The following is a 20,689-nucleotide window of genomic DNA, read 5'->3' as shown; positions in this document are numbered from 1 at the left end:
AAGACCACAAAGTGATTTTTTAGAAACAATAGTTATTTTTAAAATTTTGTTCCTAAAGCTACTGGGTTAAAAGTTCACTGTGGCTACTTGGTCTCGATTCTGGCTGGTGTTAAGTGGCATCATCCGCAGTAACTGTTCACCGAGGACTCCTAAAGGGCTCTAACATCTGCGTCTAGCTCATAAAAGATGGGAAGAGAGATGCTGCCTTCTTCCCTAAATTCACGCCCTGGTGAGGACAAATGTTTGCATGCAAGGCCTGTCACCTGTATTGTTTTCGCTCACTTCACAGTTCAGGAACTGTGCATGCATGGTGAGGACCACGTGACCTTGCATGGTGGAGCCGGGATTTGTGCTGGGCTCCATCTGATTCCAGAGTGACCCCACGATGCTGCCCCGTGACAGCACTAAGAGGGGGCTTACAGCAGATTCAGATACAGCTATTTCTCTTCGGGAGACCATGCCAAAGGAACTAGAGTTCATAAAAATAGCCTTTAGAATAGAAATAGGGCGTTTTCTCTTTTTACTTTCTCACAGAAATAAGCTTTTCTTCAGTGAATTTTAAAGAAAAGGATCATTGCATGTATGTGGAGACTGGTTTTTTAAAAATCTGTCATGAGATCATCTTTTTTCTTACAATTTTTTATTGAAATAGAATGTACCTATGAAGAAAAAGGTACAAATCATGAGTATTTAGTGAGTTTTAACAAAGAGAATATGCCTGTGTGACCAATACCCGGAAGCCCCCATGATACTCCTCTCAGTCTTCTTTCCTCCAGGACCAACAACTGTCCTGATTCCTACCAGCACAGACTAGTTGGGCTGGTTGTGAGTATTATCTAGAGGGAATCACACAGTGAGTTTTGCTTCTGTCTGGTGTTCGTTCTTACAGATGGTAAGTGTTGCTCTGAACATATGATAAACATAGGTATACATTTCTGTTGTGTGTGCCCCAGAGTACCTAGAATGGGTCATAGGATATGTGTATGTTCATATTAGTAGATGCTGCCAGTAGTGTTCCAAAACGGTTCTGCCAGTTTACACGCTAGCAGTGTGTGAGAGAGTTGTAACAGCTCAACGTAATTGTGTTGTGGGAGTGTTCTGGAGTTCAAATGTAAAATTAAATCAAGTGTGTTCAAGAGTAAAATTAAGAACAATAAATTGAACCCACTAGTTAAAAGTTGCCTTCATATCACCAGTTCAGAAAAAGCTGGTTGTAACAGGTGAGTCTGGTACACCATATACTAGCAATCCGCTAAAGGGGCCTTCAAAACAGGGCAGGTAAGGAAGTGGGTAGTGTTTTAGGTGAAGTTCAGCTTCAGTCTGATTTGCTACAGGTGTCAGTTAACTCTGAGCTCAGTCCTTCCAACTATTGTTTCCCAAGTTCTAGAAAAGTTTACATGCCACAGCATTTATTTTAGGAGCTGAGGATAATTATCCAGGTCAGTTGGCTAGCTTTTAGTATTTGGCCAGAATTTACAGTCTGAAGGAAGGGGAAATCAGCCTCTGAAAAACCAGCAAGGTTGGAGAAGTGGTGAAAAGGTCAAGACAGATTTATCACTGGGTGGTTAATTTGTTCAACCTTCTGACTTAGAGTTGGTATAATTATGGAGATAAATCCCTCATAATCTTTTCTCCGCAAAACTGTCTGTCAGTGGTAGAGCCCGTAAAAATAGTGGCTCAGTCTCATGAATCTGCCAGGCTGTCAGATGCATGGGCCTGGTCCCCAAAGTGGCTGGTATAAACCCATACCTGCATATATTGCATTTAGTTTGAACCTCTGAAGTTTTCCTCTACTACCCCTTAATTCATTCAGATCCTTAGAATTTTGTATAGAAAGAAAGTACTGTCTTCATGCTGTCCTTGCTCTTCCTTGGATCTTAATTATTTGGAAATAACTTAGGAGCTCCAGCTGTGTGTGTGTTTTGTTCCTGTTTCTGACAGAGGGTCCCAAGTTGGTCTGTTCCCTACCAAACAAAAAGGCAAAGGAAGTATCTGTAGTAGTGTGTTTCTGGTGTACAGTGGGCAAATGGAAGCTGGAGGTGGCCCCAGCCATCTTTGTACATCCTTTAGGTTTTGCTAATCTGATAAAATACACACCACTGCATTTCATCTTTTCATTTAAATTGGAAAACTGTGATTTCATGAAGAGATTTCTAAATTAAAGCCTTACTAGTACTCCCTGTGAAACTACAATCCCAGATGGCACAAGTTGAACAGTCATGATAGCAACAAGTTTTTGAGCAGGTACATAGTATCCTTTGACCAGGGTATAGTGACAGCACATGGGGAACCAGGAGAGTGGCCTGGGTAGTGACTGCTGCTTCCTGAGGTGTTCTTGATTGTGCTACTTACCTGAGCCAAGAGGGCACCTCTGACTGTGTGGATCTCCTTTATTTTTTTTTTTAACTTATTTATTTAAATTGAAGTTCGTTAACATACAGTGTAATACTCACTTCAGGAGTAGAACCCAATGATTCATCACTTACATGTAACACCCAATGCTCATCCCAACAGGTGCTCTCCCTGATGCCCATCACCCATCTAGCCCATCCTCTCACCCACTTCCCTCCAGCAACCCTCGGTTTCTCCTCTGTATGTAAGAGTCTCTTAAGGTTTGCCTCTCTCTCCATTTTTATCTTATTTTTCCTTCCCTTCCCCTATGTTCATCTGTTTTGTTTCTCAGATTCCATATACGAGTGAAATCATATTTGTCTTTGACCTCTTTCGCCTAGCGTAATACACTCTAGTTCCATCCACATTGTTGCAAATGGCAAGATTTCATTCTTTTTGATTGCCGAGTAATATTCCGTGTGTGTGTGTGTGTGTGTGTGTGTGTGTGTGTGTGTGTGTGTGTGTATGCCTATGCCTGTCCATTCATCAGTCGATGGACATTTGGGCTCCTTCCATAATTTGGCTATTGTTGATAGCACTGCTATAAACATTGGGGTGCATGTACCCTTTCAAATCAGCATTTTTTTATACTTTGGATAAATACCTAGTAGAGCAATTGCTGGGTCATAGGGAAGTTCTATTATTTTTTAATTTTTTGAGGAACCTCCATACTGTTTTCCAGATTACATTGCCACTAGTTTGCACTCCCACCAACGGTACAAGAGGGTTCTCCTCTTTCTGCATCCTCACCAACATCTGTTGTTTCCTGAGTTGTTACTTTTAGCTATTAGGACAGATGTGTGGTGCTATCTCATCGTGGTTTTGATTTGTATTTCCCTGATGGTGAGTGATGTTGAGCATCTTTTCATGTATCTGTTTTCCATCTGGATGTCTTCTTTGGAAAAGTGTCTATTCACGTCTTCTGCCCATTTCTTCACTGGATTATTTGTTTTTTGGTTGTTGAGTTTGATAAGTTCTTTATAGATTTTTGGATATTAACCCTTCATCTAATATGTCATTTGCAAATATCTTCTCCCATTCCATCAGTTGCCTTTTAGTCTTGTTGATTGTTTCCTTCACTGTGCAGAAGCTTTTTATCTTGATGAGGTCCCAGTAGTTCATTTTTGCTTTTGTTTCCCTTGCCTCCACAGACATGTCTAGTAGAAATTGCCGTGGCTAAAGTCAAAGAGGTTACGATTTTGATGGTTTCCTGTCTCACATTTAGGTCTTTCATCCTTCTTTTTTTTTTTTTTTTTTTTTTTTTTTTTTTGGTATGGTCTAAGAGAGTGGGCCAATTTCATTTTTCTGCATGTTGCTATCCAGTTTCCCCAGCATCATTTGCTGAAGAGACCATCTTTTTTCATTGGATATTCTTTCCTGCTTTGTCAAAGATTAGTTGGCCATATAGCTGTGGTCCATTTCTGAGTTCTGTACTCTTTTCTGTTCATCTGTGTGTCTGTGTGCCAGTACCATACTGACTTTGTGATGATTATGGCTTTGTAATACAGCTTTAAGTCTGGAATTATGATGCCTCCAGCTTTGGTTTTCTTTTTCAACATTACTTGAGCTATTCAGGGTCTTTTCTAATTCCATATAAATTTTATAATTGCTTGTTCTAGCTCTGTGAAGAATGCTGGTGTTACTTTGATAGGGATTGCACTGAAGGTGTAGATTGCTTTGGGTAGTAGAGGCATTTTAACAATGTTTGTTCTTCTGATCCATGAACATGAAATGTCTTTTTATTTCTTTGTGGCTTCTTTAACTTTTTTAAAAAATTTATTTATTTACTTTAAGAGGGAGAGCACGAGCAGGGGAGGAGCAGAGAGAAGAGACGAGAATCCCAAGCAGACTCTGTGCAGATAGCACAGAGCCAATATGGGGCTCAAACCCACGAACTGTAAGATCATGACCTGAGCCAAAATAAAGAGTTGCACGCTCAACTGACAGAGCCATCCATGCAGGTGCCCCTTCTTCAATTTCTTTCATTTCTTCAGTTTCGTTCTATAGTTTGCAGCGTACAGATCTTTTATCTCTTTGGTAAGGTTTATTCCTATGTATCTTACGGTTTTTGGTGCAGTCATAAATGGGATCGATTCCTTGATTTCTCCTGCTGCTGCTTCATTATTCATGTATAGAAATGCAACCAATTTCTGTATGTTGATTTTATATCCTGAGATTTTGCTGAATTCATGTATAAGTTCTAGTAGTTTTTTAATGTTTATTTAATTTTGAGAGAGACAGAATGCAAGTGGGTTAGGGGCAGAGAGAGAGAGAGGGAGACACAGAATCCAAAGCAGGCTCCAGGAGCTGAGCGGTCAGCACAGAGCCCGACGCGGGGCTCGAACTCACGGACTGTGAGATCATGACCTGAGCTGAAGTCGGACACTCAACCGACTGAGCCACCCATGCGCCCCAGTTCTAATAGTTTTTTGGTGGAGTCTTTTGGGTTTTCCAAGTAGAGTATCATGTCATTTGTGAAGAGTGAAAATTTGACTTCTTCCTTGCCAATTTGTATGGCTTTTATTACTTTCTGTTGTCTGATTGCGAAGCTAGGACTTCCAGTACTATGTTGAAGAACAGTGGTGAGTGGACTGTCCTGTCATGTTCCTGTGAAAGTCTCTTTTAAATTTTTTTTTTTAATGTTTATTTATTTTTGAGAGAGACAGAGACAGAACGCAAGTGGCTTAGGGGCAGAGAGAGAGGAAGACACAGAATCCAAAGCAGGCTCCAGGCTCCGAGCTGTCAGCACAGAGCCCGATGCGGGGCTCGAACCCACGAGCTGTGAGATCATGACCTGAGCTGAAGTTGGATGCTCAACCGACTGAGCCACCCAGGCGCCCCAAGTGAAGGTCTCTTTTAATGTAAAGTGGTCAGTACTCCCAAGGGCTTCAGCGTATTCTTTTTTTTTTTTTTAATGTTTCTTAATTTTTGAGAGAGAGACAGACAGAGCAGGGGAGGCACAGAGAGAGAGAGGGAGACACAGAATCCAAGCAGGCTCCAGGCTCTGAGCTGTCAGCATCAGGCACAATGCAGGGCTCAGACCCATGGACCTTGAGATCATGAGCTGAAGTTGGATGCTTAACCAGCTGAGCCACCCCGGTGCCCCAGGCCTCGGCCCATTCTTAAAGGAGCATGACGTATCAGTGAGTTGAGTCGAAAGGAAACGACAAAAATATAGTTCATAGGTGTGGTGTAAGCTCTGCCCTCCTTTCCCCTGGGCATTTATAGTAAATGAAGCACTCTGGAATTTTCATGGATCTGGAATGAGCTGCCTGCATTGAGGAAGCCTCTGTGTGTGAAAAGGAAAAGGACACACTGGCTTAAATACCTTTATGGTTTCCTCATGGTTAATAGTAGAAGAATTTTTAGAAGTGCCTTAAAAAACCAGAATAGGAATTGGTCTGAATTGATGAGAACTCAGATATGGTATAGATGATGTTTTAATGATAAGACTAGAATTAGTAAAATGTTGGTTGTTTAAGGAAATTTCCACCAAGGCATTAGTCACTTGACTTTTAAACCCCCAGGTTAGACTCACGTACACAACCCTACCTGTGAGAAACGGTGCTTAGGAAAGGATTCCAACCAGTCATCCCTTCCCAGCCCACCCCCTGAACTCCCAGTCCCACACCAAAAAGGAGAAAGGAATGGCTCATCACATTGGCCAAGTTTTTAGTATCTGCTGGGCCTTCGGTCCTGCTTGCGTCACATGGATAACAAGGATCCTGAGCCACTTTCCGGAGTAGCAGGTTCCCCTTACAAAGAGAACAGTGAGGACCCAGTCTTCAACAAAGAATGTCTGTTGCAGGCGCCCCCGCCCCCCCCCCCCCCCGGAAGCTCTGCAGAAGGAGGAGTCCCCTAGGAGCCTGGGCTTCCCCTCACTTGGCCCCGATTGTGTTATTTCCGTTCTCCGGGGCACTCAGCCAGTGGATGTGTTGTGGACAGTTAGAAACGGAGCAATGAAATGTGTTCAAGATTGGAAATTCACGAGTTTCCTTTCCTAGTTTCATGTTCTTCTGCCACCTGCCTCTCCCATCCCCAAAAATAAAAATCCTTAAATATTCCACCAGGCATGTTGGGTATCATGCTTTAGTAAAAGAGCTAATAAACCTGAGAGAGTGTGAGGGATTTTTCCACTAGGCTAAACCTAATTTTAGCAAACCTTTCCATTTTTCAGGCTTTGGATGCCTGCTGTTTTTGGGGTGTGTGTGTGTGTGTGTGTGTGTGTGTGTGTTCTAGAGCTTGTATGTAGGTCAAACTCCCACCAGTTTTTGCTTTGATGCTGCTGTCTTAAAGCCTCATGTCGTCTGTCTCTCTCACCTCCCTCTCTACCAGGGAAGGAGATACCTGATTTTTTTTTTTTTTTTTTTTCCTGGAAGACACATACAAGTGCACCCTTTTTTGCTTCATAAGGTCTACTCCTGTGCATTTCACGTTCATGTGGGCCAGATCTCTTCCTGTTTAGTAAGAGGTCATGAAAGTACTTTCAGACATTGTCATCCTTCTAAAAGTGATAAGAGCTTTGTCAGACACCAGAAAGAACACAGGAATGTTTAGATTTCAAGAGGACAGAGTTTGTATTTCGAGAAATTGATTCTGTTCTCTTACCAGTCCTCTTAAATTCTGCCCCATTTCAAATTTTATGTTAGAAAACATCTTTTCCAAGAAGAGAGCTACTCCATCAAGGTAAGATAGTGTAGGTGTTAAGGAAAAGAGAACGAGCCTTGGGAGCAGACAGACCTGAGTTTGATCTTCTCTGTCTCTGTTCTTGGGATTTGGGGCCAAATTACATAGTCTCTCTGAGACTTCATTTCCTTATCTTGAAACTGGGCTCTTTCTGTCTTCCAGTCTGCCTGACAGCCCAGAAATTTCAATGAGATAACTGTCATTGCCTGGCAAATGGTAGACCCTGACTGAGAATGACATCCTTGTCTCCCGCTATCTGTTCCCTAAATGCATTGCCCTAGATGCACCCACACCGTGAGTTGTATAGCGTGACAGCAGTAACCTCTGGATGGATATTGACTGCTCTTCATGCCCCTTCCTTTCCTGAGAAGTGTTTGTCTGCCTAAGTAGAAGTCAACTATTTTTCCTCTGATACTTCCTGTCTGCTGCCACCTCTCTCAAGGAGCTATTGTTCTCTTGTACCCTGTACATCTGTGTCTCATTGGCTTTCTTGCCCTGCTATGACAGGAAGGTAGGAAAACTTTGGTTTTCAGAAGGCTTCAGGATTTAGATCAAGAAAAAGAAGTTTTTTTTGCAGCCATTGGGTTTATGCCCTGGGAAAACCCTAAAGCTGCCCTATCACAGCTTGTTGCCGTAAAGAAATAGGGAAATAGGTAAACAGGCCACTGCCACTGAGCACCTAGCTTCGGAAATGGCACCACTGGGCCCTGATGGCAAGAGCCTGCAGCCCTAGCTCAGTGCATGTTGGGTAGGCATCACCTCATGGGTCTGTGTCAATCTGTAGTCGATTCTCCTCTTTCCCAGATTGTTTCCTGAATAGCTTGTTTCCCTGCTGGAATTCCCACACCGAGCTGCTGGTTGGAGAATTGTTTCTCTCTGGAGCTGGGTGTGGGTCAGACAACTGACCCATTGGTTTAGTAGCAGCAAGGATTGCATCACACAGTCTGCTGGACAAAGGATGGATCCCCTCCTCCAGACCCTCATCCACAGGGTGCACTGCAGTACAGACACCATCTCTGGAGCCACAACACCCAAGTCAGATCTGGGCTCTCCTGTTTACACACTTTATGATATTGGCGAGTGACTCAGTCTTTATGTCTTCCCCTTTCACAAACTTGGTGACTTAAAACAACAGACATGTGTTGCCTCCGTTCTAAGAGCTAGAAGTTCATAATCTAGGAAGGCTTGCTCTCTTCAGGGGTCTTAGGGGATAGTCTCTTCCTTGCCTCTTCCAGCTTCTGATGGCTGGTGGCATTCCCTGGCTTGTGGCCATGTGTCTCTTATAAGGACACTTGTCATTGGATTTAGGACCCACCAAGATAATCCAGGGTGATCTTCTCATCTCAGGACCTTTAACTTAATCCCATTTGCAAAGATGGCTGCATTTACAGGTTCCAGGTGTTGGAACATGTCCATATCTGTTTGGGGGTCACCAGCCAGCCCACTGCAGGGGGCCAAAATGTGTTTGTTAAATTAAAAACTTACTGCAGGGGGCACCTGGGTGGCTCAGTCAGTTAAGCAGCCGACTTTGGCTCAGGTCATGATCTCCGTGAGTTCGAGCCCCGCATTGGGCTCTGTGCTCAGAGCCTGGAGCCTGTTTCAGATTCTGTGTTTCCCTCTCTCTGACCCTCCCCCGTTCATGCTCTGTCTCTCTTTGTCTCAAAAATAAATAAAGTTTAAAAAAAAAAGAAAAACTTACTGCAGGAAGCAGAGCAGTCTTATAATAGCAAGGAAGAAAACGTGGTGGCTGGAACTAAAGTATACACCTTAATTGTTTTGTGTGTTTTTGGTTTTGTTCTTTTAAGTAGGCTTCACACCCAGCACAGAGCCCAACACTGGGCTTGAACTCACAACTCTGAGATCAAGACCTAAACTGAGATCAAGAGTAGGACACTCAACCTACTGAGCCGCCCAGGCACACCTGATTTTTATTTTCTAATGCTGACTGTTCTGTTAAGTCCTTTCACATGAACTGTTTCATTTGAGCAAAGAATAGTATGATAGAGAATTCGATTTAGAGTCAGAAGACTTGGATCTGATACCTCTTACAAATTCTGTTTCCGGTCTATAAAATGAAAATATTTGCTTTCATAACATGTTGGAAGAGCCAGTGACATAATAAGGCACTATAACAAGCCATTTCCTTGATGATACAGAAAGTCATACGGTGAGAGGGGGCAGATATCTAGCTTCACTCTATATAATCTGCAGAGCGAGGCTCTGGGCATCCTCAGTGACTTGCCCAAGAACACTCGTCTCAGTTGGGGTGAAGTGGAAGTGAGATCACACTGTTTAGTTTTCCAGTCTGGTTAGTTCCATCTGTACTTTCCTTGTTGAGGATGGTACTGGGTGGCTACTGACAGGGATGCCCACTGGTGATCCAGGAGGTGGGGCAATCTTGTCCTTCATGTCAAAGCCTAAAGCTCTGGCCTGCTGAAAATAAGAAGCAGTTGGGACTGCACGGTCATGTATCCTGCCATTTCTGTGAGCACATACCTGCTTGCTCGCTCTTCTTCCTCCCTCACCAGGACTCGTTCTGACCTTTTTTTTGTAAAGGCGTGCTTCACTATTGCCTTCAGTTTCCTGGAGAGAGATCTGAGAAGGGCAGGCAAAATGTTCTTCCCCGCTTGCTTGAGGCCTCTTGTCCAGGTTGAATTTGGAAGCAGGAGGCAGCTTGTACCCACTGATAGACACGGGCTGTATTGGCTGGTCTAGCACTTGGCTTCCATTGACCACAACTCCATGAAAAGTGTTTCATCTCAAGGTTAGAATTGAGAGGTTGGAGGGGTGCCTGTGTGGCTCAGTTAGTTCAGGTCAGTTAGCTCAGTTAGCTCAGGTCATGATCCCAGGGTCGTGGGATCAAGCCCCACATGGAGCTCTTCTGCACATGGAACCTGTTTGAGATATTCTCTGTCTCTCTCTCTCCCTCCCTCCCTCCCTCCTTCCCTCCCTCCCTCCCTCTCCTCCCTCTCCCCCTCTCCCTCTCCCTCTCCCTCTCCCTCTCCCTCTCCCTCTCCCTCTCCCTCTCCCTCTCCTCCTCCTCCTCCTCCTCCTCCTCCTCCTCCTCCTCCTCCTCCTCCTCCTCCTCCTCCATCCCTCCCCCCTCCCTCTCTGCCCCTCTCCCCAACTCATGCTCTCTGTCTCTCTAAAAATTTTAAAAATTAAAAAAAATAATAAAAGTCCAAGGCTTAAAAGCAGGCCTCCTGCCTCCAACGACAAAAGTCTGCTGTCTCCCTGTCACACCACCAGAATACCTTTAACAATGACTTGTAGAGACTTAGACTCCAGAGCAGATGGTGACTTTTAGTAGTGGCCTAGTTCGGGTACGTGGCAGTAGAGGTGCTGGAAGAGCATCTCCTAAAAGTCACAGCCTCTTGAACAGCGGCAGAGGACTGGTCCTGACTCAGAAGTCTGGGGCACTGCTCGTGGGAACCTTCAAGAGTTCGGTACCTTCCCTGCACCCCACCTCATCACACTCCACTCACTGGGTGGCCAGTCCCATGTCTCTCTTTCCCAGAGCAGGAGTCCTTGCCTGTCCTGTCCACTTCATCCCCGCTGCACTCTGCCCGCCGAATTCTTCCCCTGTATGCTTGCCCTCAGTCTTGCTCTCTCACCCAACCCCAGGTTGCCTGTGGGGTGCTGTCCCCCACCCACCCCTAAGCTCCTACTCTTATCTACGCTTCCTGCCCTCACACAGTCCTTGCTTCTCTGCAGAAGCTCTTTTTCTCTGCTTTAGGCTCCAACTCCTCTGTATCCCTTCTGAAAGCTCTCCACACAGGCCATGAGCCCCACATTCCTCCCTCTTCCAAAACCTTTCACCAGGGGCCACTTGGGTGGCTCAGTTGGGTAAGTGTCTGACTTTAGCTCAGGTCATGATCTCACAGTTTGTGAGTTCGAGCCCTGCATGGGGCTCTCTGCTGTCAGCACAGAGCCCTCTTCAGATTTTCTGTCTCTTTCTCTCTCTGCCTCTCCCCGACTCATGCGTGAGCGTGTGTGTGTGTGTGTGTGTGTCTGTCTCTCTCTCTCTCTCTCTCTCTGTCTCTCTGTCTCTCTCTCTCTCAGAAATAAATAAGTCCCCATTCTCTGTGCAGGGCTCATCCAGCCCCTTTGCTGAGTCCTATCAGACAGACCGTGAGTAGCATGGCCCTAACCTGAGTATGTTTTTCTTAACCTTTTTGAGCCTGCTGCTCCTCAGCAAAGTGCAGGTGATGGGTAATAAAGTGATGCAGGTACCTCAGGGAACAGCAAGTAGAAAGATGCTACAACCAAGTGGCAGCTCTCAGGAGTAATAGGAGTGACACTCATGTTATTTTCTGATTGCTTAACTCAGGCTGGGCCTTGTGCTTAGGAAAATCTGCTGTTGTCCTATCTCTAACCCCCTCCTTCAGTTTATTGCACGTCATCTAAAATCCCAGGTCATCCACAAGATTGTCTAAGTTGACTGGAAGGTTCCAGGTGTTTTGGCTTGCTCCTTCTGTTGTTTTCCTCTTCCAGCATCCTGCTACCCTTGTACATCTATGGGATGTATGATGTATAACATACTCTTCCTTTCATCCCCATTTCATTCCCTAAGTTGATAGGCTCCTCATCACTATCTGTATGTGTCCTCGCACTGTGGTATGGGCACCCAACAGCATTTGGCTCTGATGGCCAGTTGGTATAAGAGTGGGTGGCAGTGTCAGACCAGAAGTAAGCCCAGTAGCTGCTCTTGCCTCCTCTGAAGCGATTTGACCAAGCTGTCCTCCAGTGGATGGACCTTGGAGACTCCTCTGCTGGGCTCTCAAATGATTGCATTGTAGAGCTCAGAAAGATGGGCCTCAGGGCCCAAAGCTTGCTGTCCCGTTTATTCTGAGGCACGATGTTGGTATACTTTGCTTTACAAAAATTGTCCCCCAGAGACAATAGACCACTCTTCCCTGACTCTCGAACCTCCGGAGTTCTCTTCACTGCTACCCCTGTAGTGAGGGCCTCCTTTGTCTGGGTCCTACCTAGGTCAGAGAACAGACACTGGAAATAGATGGTGTGAGGCTTGAAGCTTTGTATGTCTTTCTTAAGACAGGGCTTTTTCTAAACAGTGACAGAGGACATCCCTTAAGTTGTCTCCAGTACTGCTCTGTATGTTTTATTTTTTTATTATTTTTTATAATGTTTATTTATTTTTGATAGAGCGCAAGTGGGGGAGGGCAGAGAGAGAGGGAGACACAGAATCTGAAGCAGGTTCCAGGCTCTGAGCTGTCAGCACAGAGCCTGATGCAGAGCTCAAACTCACAAACTGTGAAACCATGACCTGAGCTGAAGTCAGACGCTCAACCGACTGAGCCACCCAGGCACCCCGCTCTGTCTGTTTTAATTGACCATTAGCTATCAGATAGTCCCATGTCCCAAATTTTCCAAGATTGGACCTCAAGCATTCTTACTTCTAGCTGTCTCAGAACTATGTCTAGAAACCTGTATTTAATTTTTTCTTTCTTTCTTTCTTTCTTTCCTTCTTTCTTTCTTTTCTTTCTTTTCTTTCTTTTCTTTCCATTTAGAGAAAGAACACATGAGTGGGGGAGGAGGGCAGAGGGAGAGGAGGGAATCCCAAGCAGGCTCCATGCTCAGTGCAGAGCCTAACTAATGTAGGGCTTGATCCCACAACACTGGGATCATGACCTGAGTCACCCAGGTGCCTCCTTTGTTAAATTTGTTTAAATTTTTATTTGTTTTTAAAATAATCTCTATGCCCAACATGGGGCTCAAGCCCACAACCCGAAGATCAAGAGTCGCACGCTTCACTAACTGAGGCAGCCAGGTGCCCCGAAACCTGTATTTAGTTTCATACAGCTGACCTTACAGAGATACTGAAATCCCTAGATTTATAAAAACAAAACCATAGATTCTCTTTCCTTATTCTGTAGAGACTATAATTTACCTACATGTATGTAGAGTTCATATGCACATGCAAAAGAGTGCTTCAACCTTGGTTTGTCCCCATTAAACTAGTCTCCTTTGCTTGTGGCCCTTTAAAACCAAGCCTAGCAGCCAAACTTCTGAGTTTAAGAGAAAATACTCCTATCTAAACCAGGATTGGCAAACTACAATCTGCAGACCAAACCTGGCCCATCTCCTGTTTTTGTATGGACCACAGGCTAAGAATGGTTTTTACAGTTTAAATGGCACAGGTGGGGGACTCAAAAGAAAAATACTTATATCCTATGAAGATTACATGAAATAACACATTTCAGAGTCCATAAATATTTGAGATTCAGTCTCACCTATTATCTACGACACCCGTATGCCATCTGTAACTGCCTTCATGCTACCTACAGTGGCAAAGTTGAAAAGCACCTGGGTAGCTCAGTCGGTTAAGTGTCCAACTCTTGATTTCGGCTCAGGTTATGATCTCACGGTTCATGAGTTTAAGCCCTGCATTGAACTCCCCACTGACCGTGCAGAGCCTGCTTGGGATTCTCTCTCTGCCCCTCCCCTCTCCTTCAAAACTTAACTAATTAGTTAATAAGAAAAGCTGTGAACAAGACCATATGATCTGTAAGGTCCAGATATTTACTATCTGGCTCTACAGAAAATGTTTTCTGAAAGTCCTGAAGGCTCAGTGTGAAACTGCAGACAAGGAGGTATTTTACTGTTCTTGTGTATAGTGTCTCCGTTTGTCAATTTCAAACCGGTAGAAAGAGATGAAGGTATTATCCATTTTTCTTGCTAATCCCCCACAACCACCACCACTGTGGTTCTCTGGGGCCAGTGTTTCATGGTGGGGTTTTGAAGGAGAGACTTTTTTGTGGACAGGACTTGGAGATTCTGGTCAGAATCGCTTTATAATGTTGATTTCAGTTGTGACCAGTACCTTTTCAGATATTTCCTCCCACAAAGCCCATGTGTAAAGCTCATTCTTAACTGAGCTGCTATCCTCAGACTGTGCACTCGTGTGCTGTTAAAGTCCTCTCCATCCCCTGTGGTCTGTGCTTGGCATTTTGTGTCCTCAGGAAGATGTATGACCACTGTCCACCCAAAGTAACCAAAATGACAGCTTTTTTTTAGGGTGTTTTTCTTGTAATGATTCTTCAGCTGCCTGCCTATACCAGTGTTTAGGGTAGTCATTCACTCCATAGATGCCCCATTATCCTTCCTTCTCCTCCAAAAAATGAAAATCTGGGCATAGAGATTATTACAGATTATTGTTCTTTTGGTATTTTAAATCCTTTGGAGGGTTAGGTATTTGTATTTAGCATTCTTGGGCATTGAATTGATCCCTTTCTTCCTAGTACACTTACCTTAATACTTTAAATCTCTTTCCACAGGTCAGATACCAGGCCCAGGTTCCATGATCCCTGGGCAGCCCATGCCAGGCCGCATGATTCCCACCGTTGCAGCCAACATCCACCCGCCTGGGAGTGGCCCAGCTCCTCCCGGTATGCCTCCAATGCCAGGAAACATCTTAGGACCCCGGGTACCCCTCACGGCACCTAACGGCATGTGTAAGTAGTGTGGTGGGGGGAAGCATCACCCTAGGGTCTCTCTGGGAGGGCTGGAGACAAGGGACAAAGGCTTTGTTCTCTAGATTATCTATAGTGTGGCAGGTCCGTGGACAGTGCAGCCTGTGACAGGGATTCCAGAGGATCGATCTGTGGTCCATGCTCTTCACCGCCCCTGATGAGCAGGTGCACAGGTGACGAGTGCAAATGCTTGCAGCGTTTGGCTGCATGTGCCATAACCTTTGTGGCCTGCACTCTCGACACTGAGGTCTGTGGGGAGGCCAAAAGGTCATTCCTCGCCTGCTCCTATTTAAGCCGGTCTAGCTTGAATCTTATTAGACATACTGAGCTGCTAGTTGTTTTCCTACAGGAGCCTCTATGGACACAGGTTTCAAAATTGGAGGGTCAAAGAAAGAAAAAAACAGTTTAGGGCAGAAATAACAAGTTTCTCATATCTACTCCGGGATGTCGGTAGTAGCAACTTAGACTAAGGAGGGAGTATTGAGGGGCTATGTTGAGAAGGAACAGGAGGTCCCAGCAGACTCCATGGAGAGGACACAGTGTGTGTCTGGCAGGTGTATGAAGCCAGTTCCTTGCTCTCCCTCAGTCCTGGCCTCCAGAAGACTGCTTCAGAAGCTCTGACCTGTCCTTTACTCCTGTAGATCTTCTCAGAATGGTCCCAAAATGCAGTCAGTAGTGGCCAGATAACCCAGCCACGTCTTTAGTCCTGGTTCATTTAGATGTTCACATACGTGCCAAGGAGTCAACTCCTATTGACGGTACCGAGAGCTAGGTCTCGAGAATTCCTAGTCTCCAGGAGCTGTAGTTGGGAAAACAAGAAACGAACAAGTGGATAGTAGTATACAGGATTTACCACAAAGTGCCTGGAGTGCGCTGCAGCGCTCAGGGAGGCTTCACAGGGCCAGGAGGCAGGCTGTATAAAAGCTCATCTCCTTTCTCTCTGGGCCCCTAGGGACTAAGATAGTGTGGGAGCATGGAAGAAAGCCGTGTAGCTGGGTATAGGATCATGACAATAGAAAAAATGATCTCCTTTGAGTCCCAGTCAGAGGTTGTAGTATAGGGATACTTCTTTTCCTTGGCAAGAGAACCTTCACGTCGTTAACTTACAGATGGTAGGCAAATGTGTCAGCCTGCCGGGAGACTTGCCCGATTTGCCATCCCAGTTGCAAGAGCTGAGATCGCTGGTCTTTACACTGTCCAGGATTTCATCCTGAAGGGCCGTCAGGGGAGCACCTTGAGAATATGGGGGGTTTCGGGTCCCCACTACCTGCCACAAGTGAGTGTTTCAGGGATTCTGAGCCACTGACTTGGCTGTTGGGTACCAGGCAGGCCTCCTCGGCCAGGGTGCTTCCTCCCTTCAGGCCTTAGTTTCCCCCTCTGAAAAGAGGACTCAAGAGATTTGACCAGTGGGCTCTCTCTCAGAGCTTTGAAGAGCTTTGGCAGTTTGGTGGCAATCTCTTGGGGGGAAGTTGGATGAACTGACCAGTGAGCAAGGCTGTGCTTGAATTATTTATTTGTTTCATATGTTTTTATTTCTGACAAAATCAAAAGGTTTTAAAAGCCCTGGATTAAATAATCTCTAGGGTTCCTTTGTACGCTAAGCAGCTAAAGTTGAAATAGGAAAGAGCCCCAGACACTGATACTAATTGTTCCCTTCAGGACCTGACCTAGTTTTGGCCAAAAATCCAAGGACTGCAGTTCAGGAGCTGTGGGGCATCCCAGGACTGTCCACCTTGTGAGCAGCCGCCTCGAGTGAAGCTCTCTGGCCCTGGTGGAGACACTTAATCAACAAGAAGTTATTGATAATCTATTTTGTGCCCACCTAGGCCAGGCACTGTGAGAGAAAGAAGACCCAGAACTTGCCCAGGAAGGAGCTTATCATTTAACTGAAGAAATAACAATTAGAACCATCAAAATGCAATAAACTCAAAATACACTTAAGTTCTGACAAGGTCTGGAGTGATTCTTGGAAGGGGTGGGCCTCGCCTTGGAGGAGGTTGGGACAGATTCAGACACCCCAGCACCTGAGCGGGGACCTGGAGGGCCAGTGGACCTGAACTGCGAAGACCACAGTGGCAGCAGTGCCACAAAGTCTGTGCTGATTGCCTGCTGCGAGGAAGATTACTTCCCGTGGCATCTCTCTCTGAACGGGCTCTTCCCCAAGCCCTTGCGTTTCCAGCAATGACGAGTCCCTCTTGGCTGTGTTTGCAGATGCCCCTCCGCCGCAGCAGCCGCCACCGCCTCCGCCGCCCACGGATGGAGTCCCTCCGCCTCCTGCTCCAGGCCCACCAGCCTCGGCCGCCCCCTAGCCTGGAAGATGCAGGCCGTGTCCACGCCCGGCGCCACCAGCTGGAGTGCGGATGACGAGACTTGTGTTCCTCAGCTTCCTTGGGTTTCTTTTAGGATTTTTCTCCTCACAGCCCCAAGCACGCATCCCATATTTCCCCATTCCTCTTGCCAGCCCTCTCCATGCTCTGACACCTCTTGTGTTAGTTCCTCAGCCAGTACACAAGGAGAGGCTTATGGTGACAGTGTGCCCTGGTCATCCTGACAGTAGCCCGCATCCCCCACAGCCTGGTGTGGGGTATGCGTACAGTTTCTCTGCAGGTCCTGTCAGCATTAGATTTTGATGTCTGTCATTTTGGCTCCCCCACAGTTTTTTGCTTTGTCTTATGTGGATAATGCTTTATAATCATTATCTTTTTTTTTTTCCTTTGTCATTGTTGCTTTAAACGAGAGCATCCTAAGTTAATAGGAACCAAAAAAATGGTGATGGGCAGAGGGAATAGCCAAAAGGAACATACCTAAAGGCATTATAAGTGACCTTATTTCTGCTAACCTGAGCTGAGATTGGTGCTGATGATGAAGTTTCATGAGACTTTTGCCCCACACAGACGCACCAAAATTCGAAGAGATGGGGAAGGGACCCCACTGATTTTATTCCCAGCGAGGACCATGAGGGACCTCCACCCTGAGTAGCGGAACACGCCCCTTCAGTCCCTGGTAGGGTAGCGCACAAGCATTAGAGCAGACCCACTCCATCCCTGGCCCACCGGTTTGGCTTTCTATGCAGATGGTTTGTTGGTTTGGGGGAGGGATTTGGGGAGGCATTCCTTAGTTCCCTAGACTAGCCAGGAAAGCTGTAGGAGTCTAGGGCAATGACTATCGAATGAGTCTAGTCCACTATTCACTGCTTTGTACTCATTCTTTTTTTCCCTCTTTCAAAAAACCTTTAAAAAGGAAAAAAAAAAAGAAAAAAGTAAGTAGATAGTGCTAAATATTCTAGCTCATGGAACTTGGTTAGGATGGCTGGGGGTTCAAGTCCCCAAACTACCTCTTGCAGTCCAGGGTGAGTGGGGTTTAGTGAAGCGGTACTTTAGGTTTGGGATGGGATTGGAGAAGTGGGGCAGGATCAATGGCCTCTCATACCTTCTCCCTTCCCTTTCTGAGATCTCACATTCCATCTGTCAGGGTTGCCAAGGAGATGCTGGGGGTACCAAGGAACCCAGTTGGCAATCAGAGCATCATGCTTTTGAGGGCTGGGGTACTCGGAGTGGGAGATTGGAATGCCATTCCAGAGGAAGAGCCACAAAAATGCCTTAACTTGAGCCCATTTCAACCCCTGCTGATGAATGACTTGAGAGTTCTTGGTTTTCTCTTGTCCTTCCTGCCTTCTGTTCTTCTGTGGATGGGGGAAGGGTGTGTTTGGTGGAGCTTGATTTCCAAAGCACCTGGCCTCTTCATGTCACCCTCTCAAGTGGCAGTTTCATTATTTAGAATGCAAAGTGGAACACCTTTTGGGTATCTTTTTCTATATATTCTGTAAAGCTTTACATATGAGAGGATGTAGGGAGGTATTTGTAAAACACCTCAACTTTTTCTCTTAGTATCAGAAAGCAAAAAAATAAATAAAACCACAATTAAAATTTGCCTTTCAAACCCTCAGGTGTTGCCTCTAACCAGGTAGCCCCGGTTACCATCAGAGTACTGGAACCAAGGAGACCTTGTTCCTTTTGTGTGTGTGTTCTAGACTCTCGGAGTGAAAATGAGCTCGTTCCTGCTGGAGTTTGATTCCAATGCATTTGCCTCCAGAAAGATCCCAGTGCCTTTTGACAGTGGCCAGGGTTTTTTTTCCCTATTTCCTGCCAGTCTTTCCCAAAGGAAACTCATTCCAAATACTTACCTTTTCCACTGGGTTCTTAGAAGGAAAATGGAATTCTGGTTCATACTGTGGTCCCTTGTAACCTCAGGTCTTTAATGTGATCGCTTTCAAATTTAAAAGATCCAGGTGGAAATATTTTTACTATGCTGGTAACAATTCTACAGAATACCTGAATTCTTAACACTGTTATGTTTCAATATAAGTGGTGACTTTTTCTTTTCATGTCTTTGATCTGGTTTCGTTCCTGTCATACAGCCACCCAATTTGGGGGGGGGGGGGGATGGGAATAATACGTGGGGTTTTTTTTGTACAAACGTGTCTCAGTGTGGTGTTATTTTGGAGAAGGGGGAGTTTTGGAAGATTGGAGGAAATTGATCAAGAAGGCCTAATCTCCCTTTTTCAGTGAATAAATAGAACGTTTCTGGATTCTAGTCCCATTCTCTGCATTCACACATCAGTCTCTTCATGTGTCCTATGAAGAACCTAAATATTCAGCCCCACCCAGTCCTGGTCAGCAATTAAAGTTCAGTGATTCGGGGCCTCCTGACTGACCATTTCATGACACTTAAGGAGTATACAGTTAAATGTGCCTTGCCCACTGTTTGTTTCCATGGTAAAAATGAAGAAAGGGGTATGGCCAACATCCTGACCCTGCCAAGAGAAGAATGAGTAGTTTTGCTTTGGCAAGCTAGAGAATGTCAGGATGCAGTGTAGACAGCCTCAAGTTGGAGGCAGGCCTTAAGGGCAGTTAATTCTGTGAACCTTGATACACTTTTAAGGACAGCCTTTGAGCACCCACAGATGCAAACCCTGTGCAGAAGACAGAAGCCATTGCCTTCAAGATGCGTATGAACCCAGTGAGGCAAAAAAAAGTGGAATCTGGGTCTGCAGAGAGGTGAACGTTCGGCTTCTTCCAGAAGTGTGCCGGGCCAGTTGTGCTTTGCTTTCAGACCTGTTCCAACTCTTCCCTCCAGTAAGGGGTGTTCAGGCCAGCGGGGTCCCCCAGAGTTCCATTGCTACCCTAGGGTGATGAAGGAGGTTAATCCTTGATCCAAGTTAAAGACTGGTTTATAAATTTGAGTGTGAGTTCTATTTAAAGCATAACAGGACATGTACAATCAATCAATCTCTCACAGTCTCCTCAGATCCTTACTGTGGTGTGGTTCCCCCAAATGTGATTAAGGACAGCAGTTTTCCAACCTCAGTATGGATCAGGGTCACCGATAGGATTTTTCGCATGCAAGCAGCTGAGCCCTGCCCTCAGAACTGATTCAGTAAGTCTGGAGTGAGTTCTGAAATTTTGTGTTTTTAACGTATTCCCAGGGGATCCTGATGCACCTGGTCAAAGGACCACCCTTTGAGAACCACTACTCAGGAAGGCTGTATGGTAGAGCAAGATCTCTACGGTTCCTGACAGTCCATCCTATGAGCTCCATTAGCCCAGTTAACATTTGCAGGCGTATGTGCCAGGCATTGGACCTTGCATGCCATGAAATAATAACTATGAATAAGGTAGGCAAGGCCACTGCACCGCAGGCCGCTTATGCTCTTATGAGGTGGAGGAATACCAGACCCAAAGTAGCTAGTAAGAAATAGGATTTTTTTAGAGAGTGCCAAGTGTTCCTGAAGAAAAAGAAACGGTGTAATTGAGCTTTCTGGGGGGTAAGGTAAATAGTCTGTGAATTGGATGTGCTTTCACAATTTCTGGCCTGTCCTGTCCCACTGGATGTGCTAACCCGAGGAGGGTTCATCTTTCCAGGAAGACCTCATCCTAATAGAGCACCCTTTTATCTGGATATGCAGTGCCAGCCCTGAGTCTTTATGGAAACCCCGCTGCTTTCTGTTCAACCGTTCCTGGAACATGATGGCACTTCAGTTGCTCCTGTTGACGGAGGACTTCTTGGGGACAAGGTCAAAGTACTTTGATCCCCTGTTAATGGGTTATGTCCATCCAAGA

General features: G+C 45.5%; 1 protein-coding gene across 4 annotated transcripts in view; it reads left to right on the top strand.

Annotated features, from left to right (window-relative positions):
- Positions 1-18,954, top strand: part of SMARCC1 (SWI/SNF related, matrix associated, actin dependent regulator of chromatin subfamily c member 1) — a 172,199-nt gene extending 153,245 nt beyond the window's left edge. For 3 of the 4 annotated variants that reach the window (XM_053897598.1, XM_053897597.1, XM_053897600.1), the window contains exons 27-28: positions 14,376-14,552; positions 16,782-18,954. In XM_053897598.1, the coding sequence (XP_053753573.1) occupies positions 14,376-14,552; positions 16,782-16,879 (275 nt within the window). In that variant the 3' untranslated portion in view covers positions 16,880-18,954. Of the gene's footprint in view, positions 1-14,375; positions 14,553-16,229; positions 16,512-16,781 lie in introns of those variants that run through there. The other variant, XM_053897599.1, reaches the window with a different exon arrangement.
- Positions 18,955-20,689: the final 1,735 nt, after the last annotated feature.

Source organism: Panthera pardus, unplaced genomic scaffold (assembly GCF_024362965.1).
Source record: "Panthera pardus isolate Hobbes unplaced genomic scaffold, ASM2436296v1 HiC_scaffold_8, whole genome shotgun sequence".
NCBI classification, from domain to species: Eukaryota; Metazoa; Chordata; class Mammalia; order Carnivora; family Felidae; genus Panthera; species Panthera pardus.
This window is presented reverse-complemented; position numbering and strand designations above follow the sequence as displayed.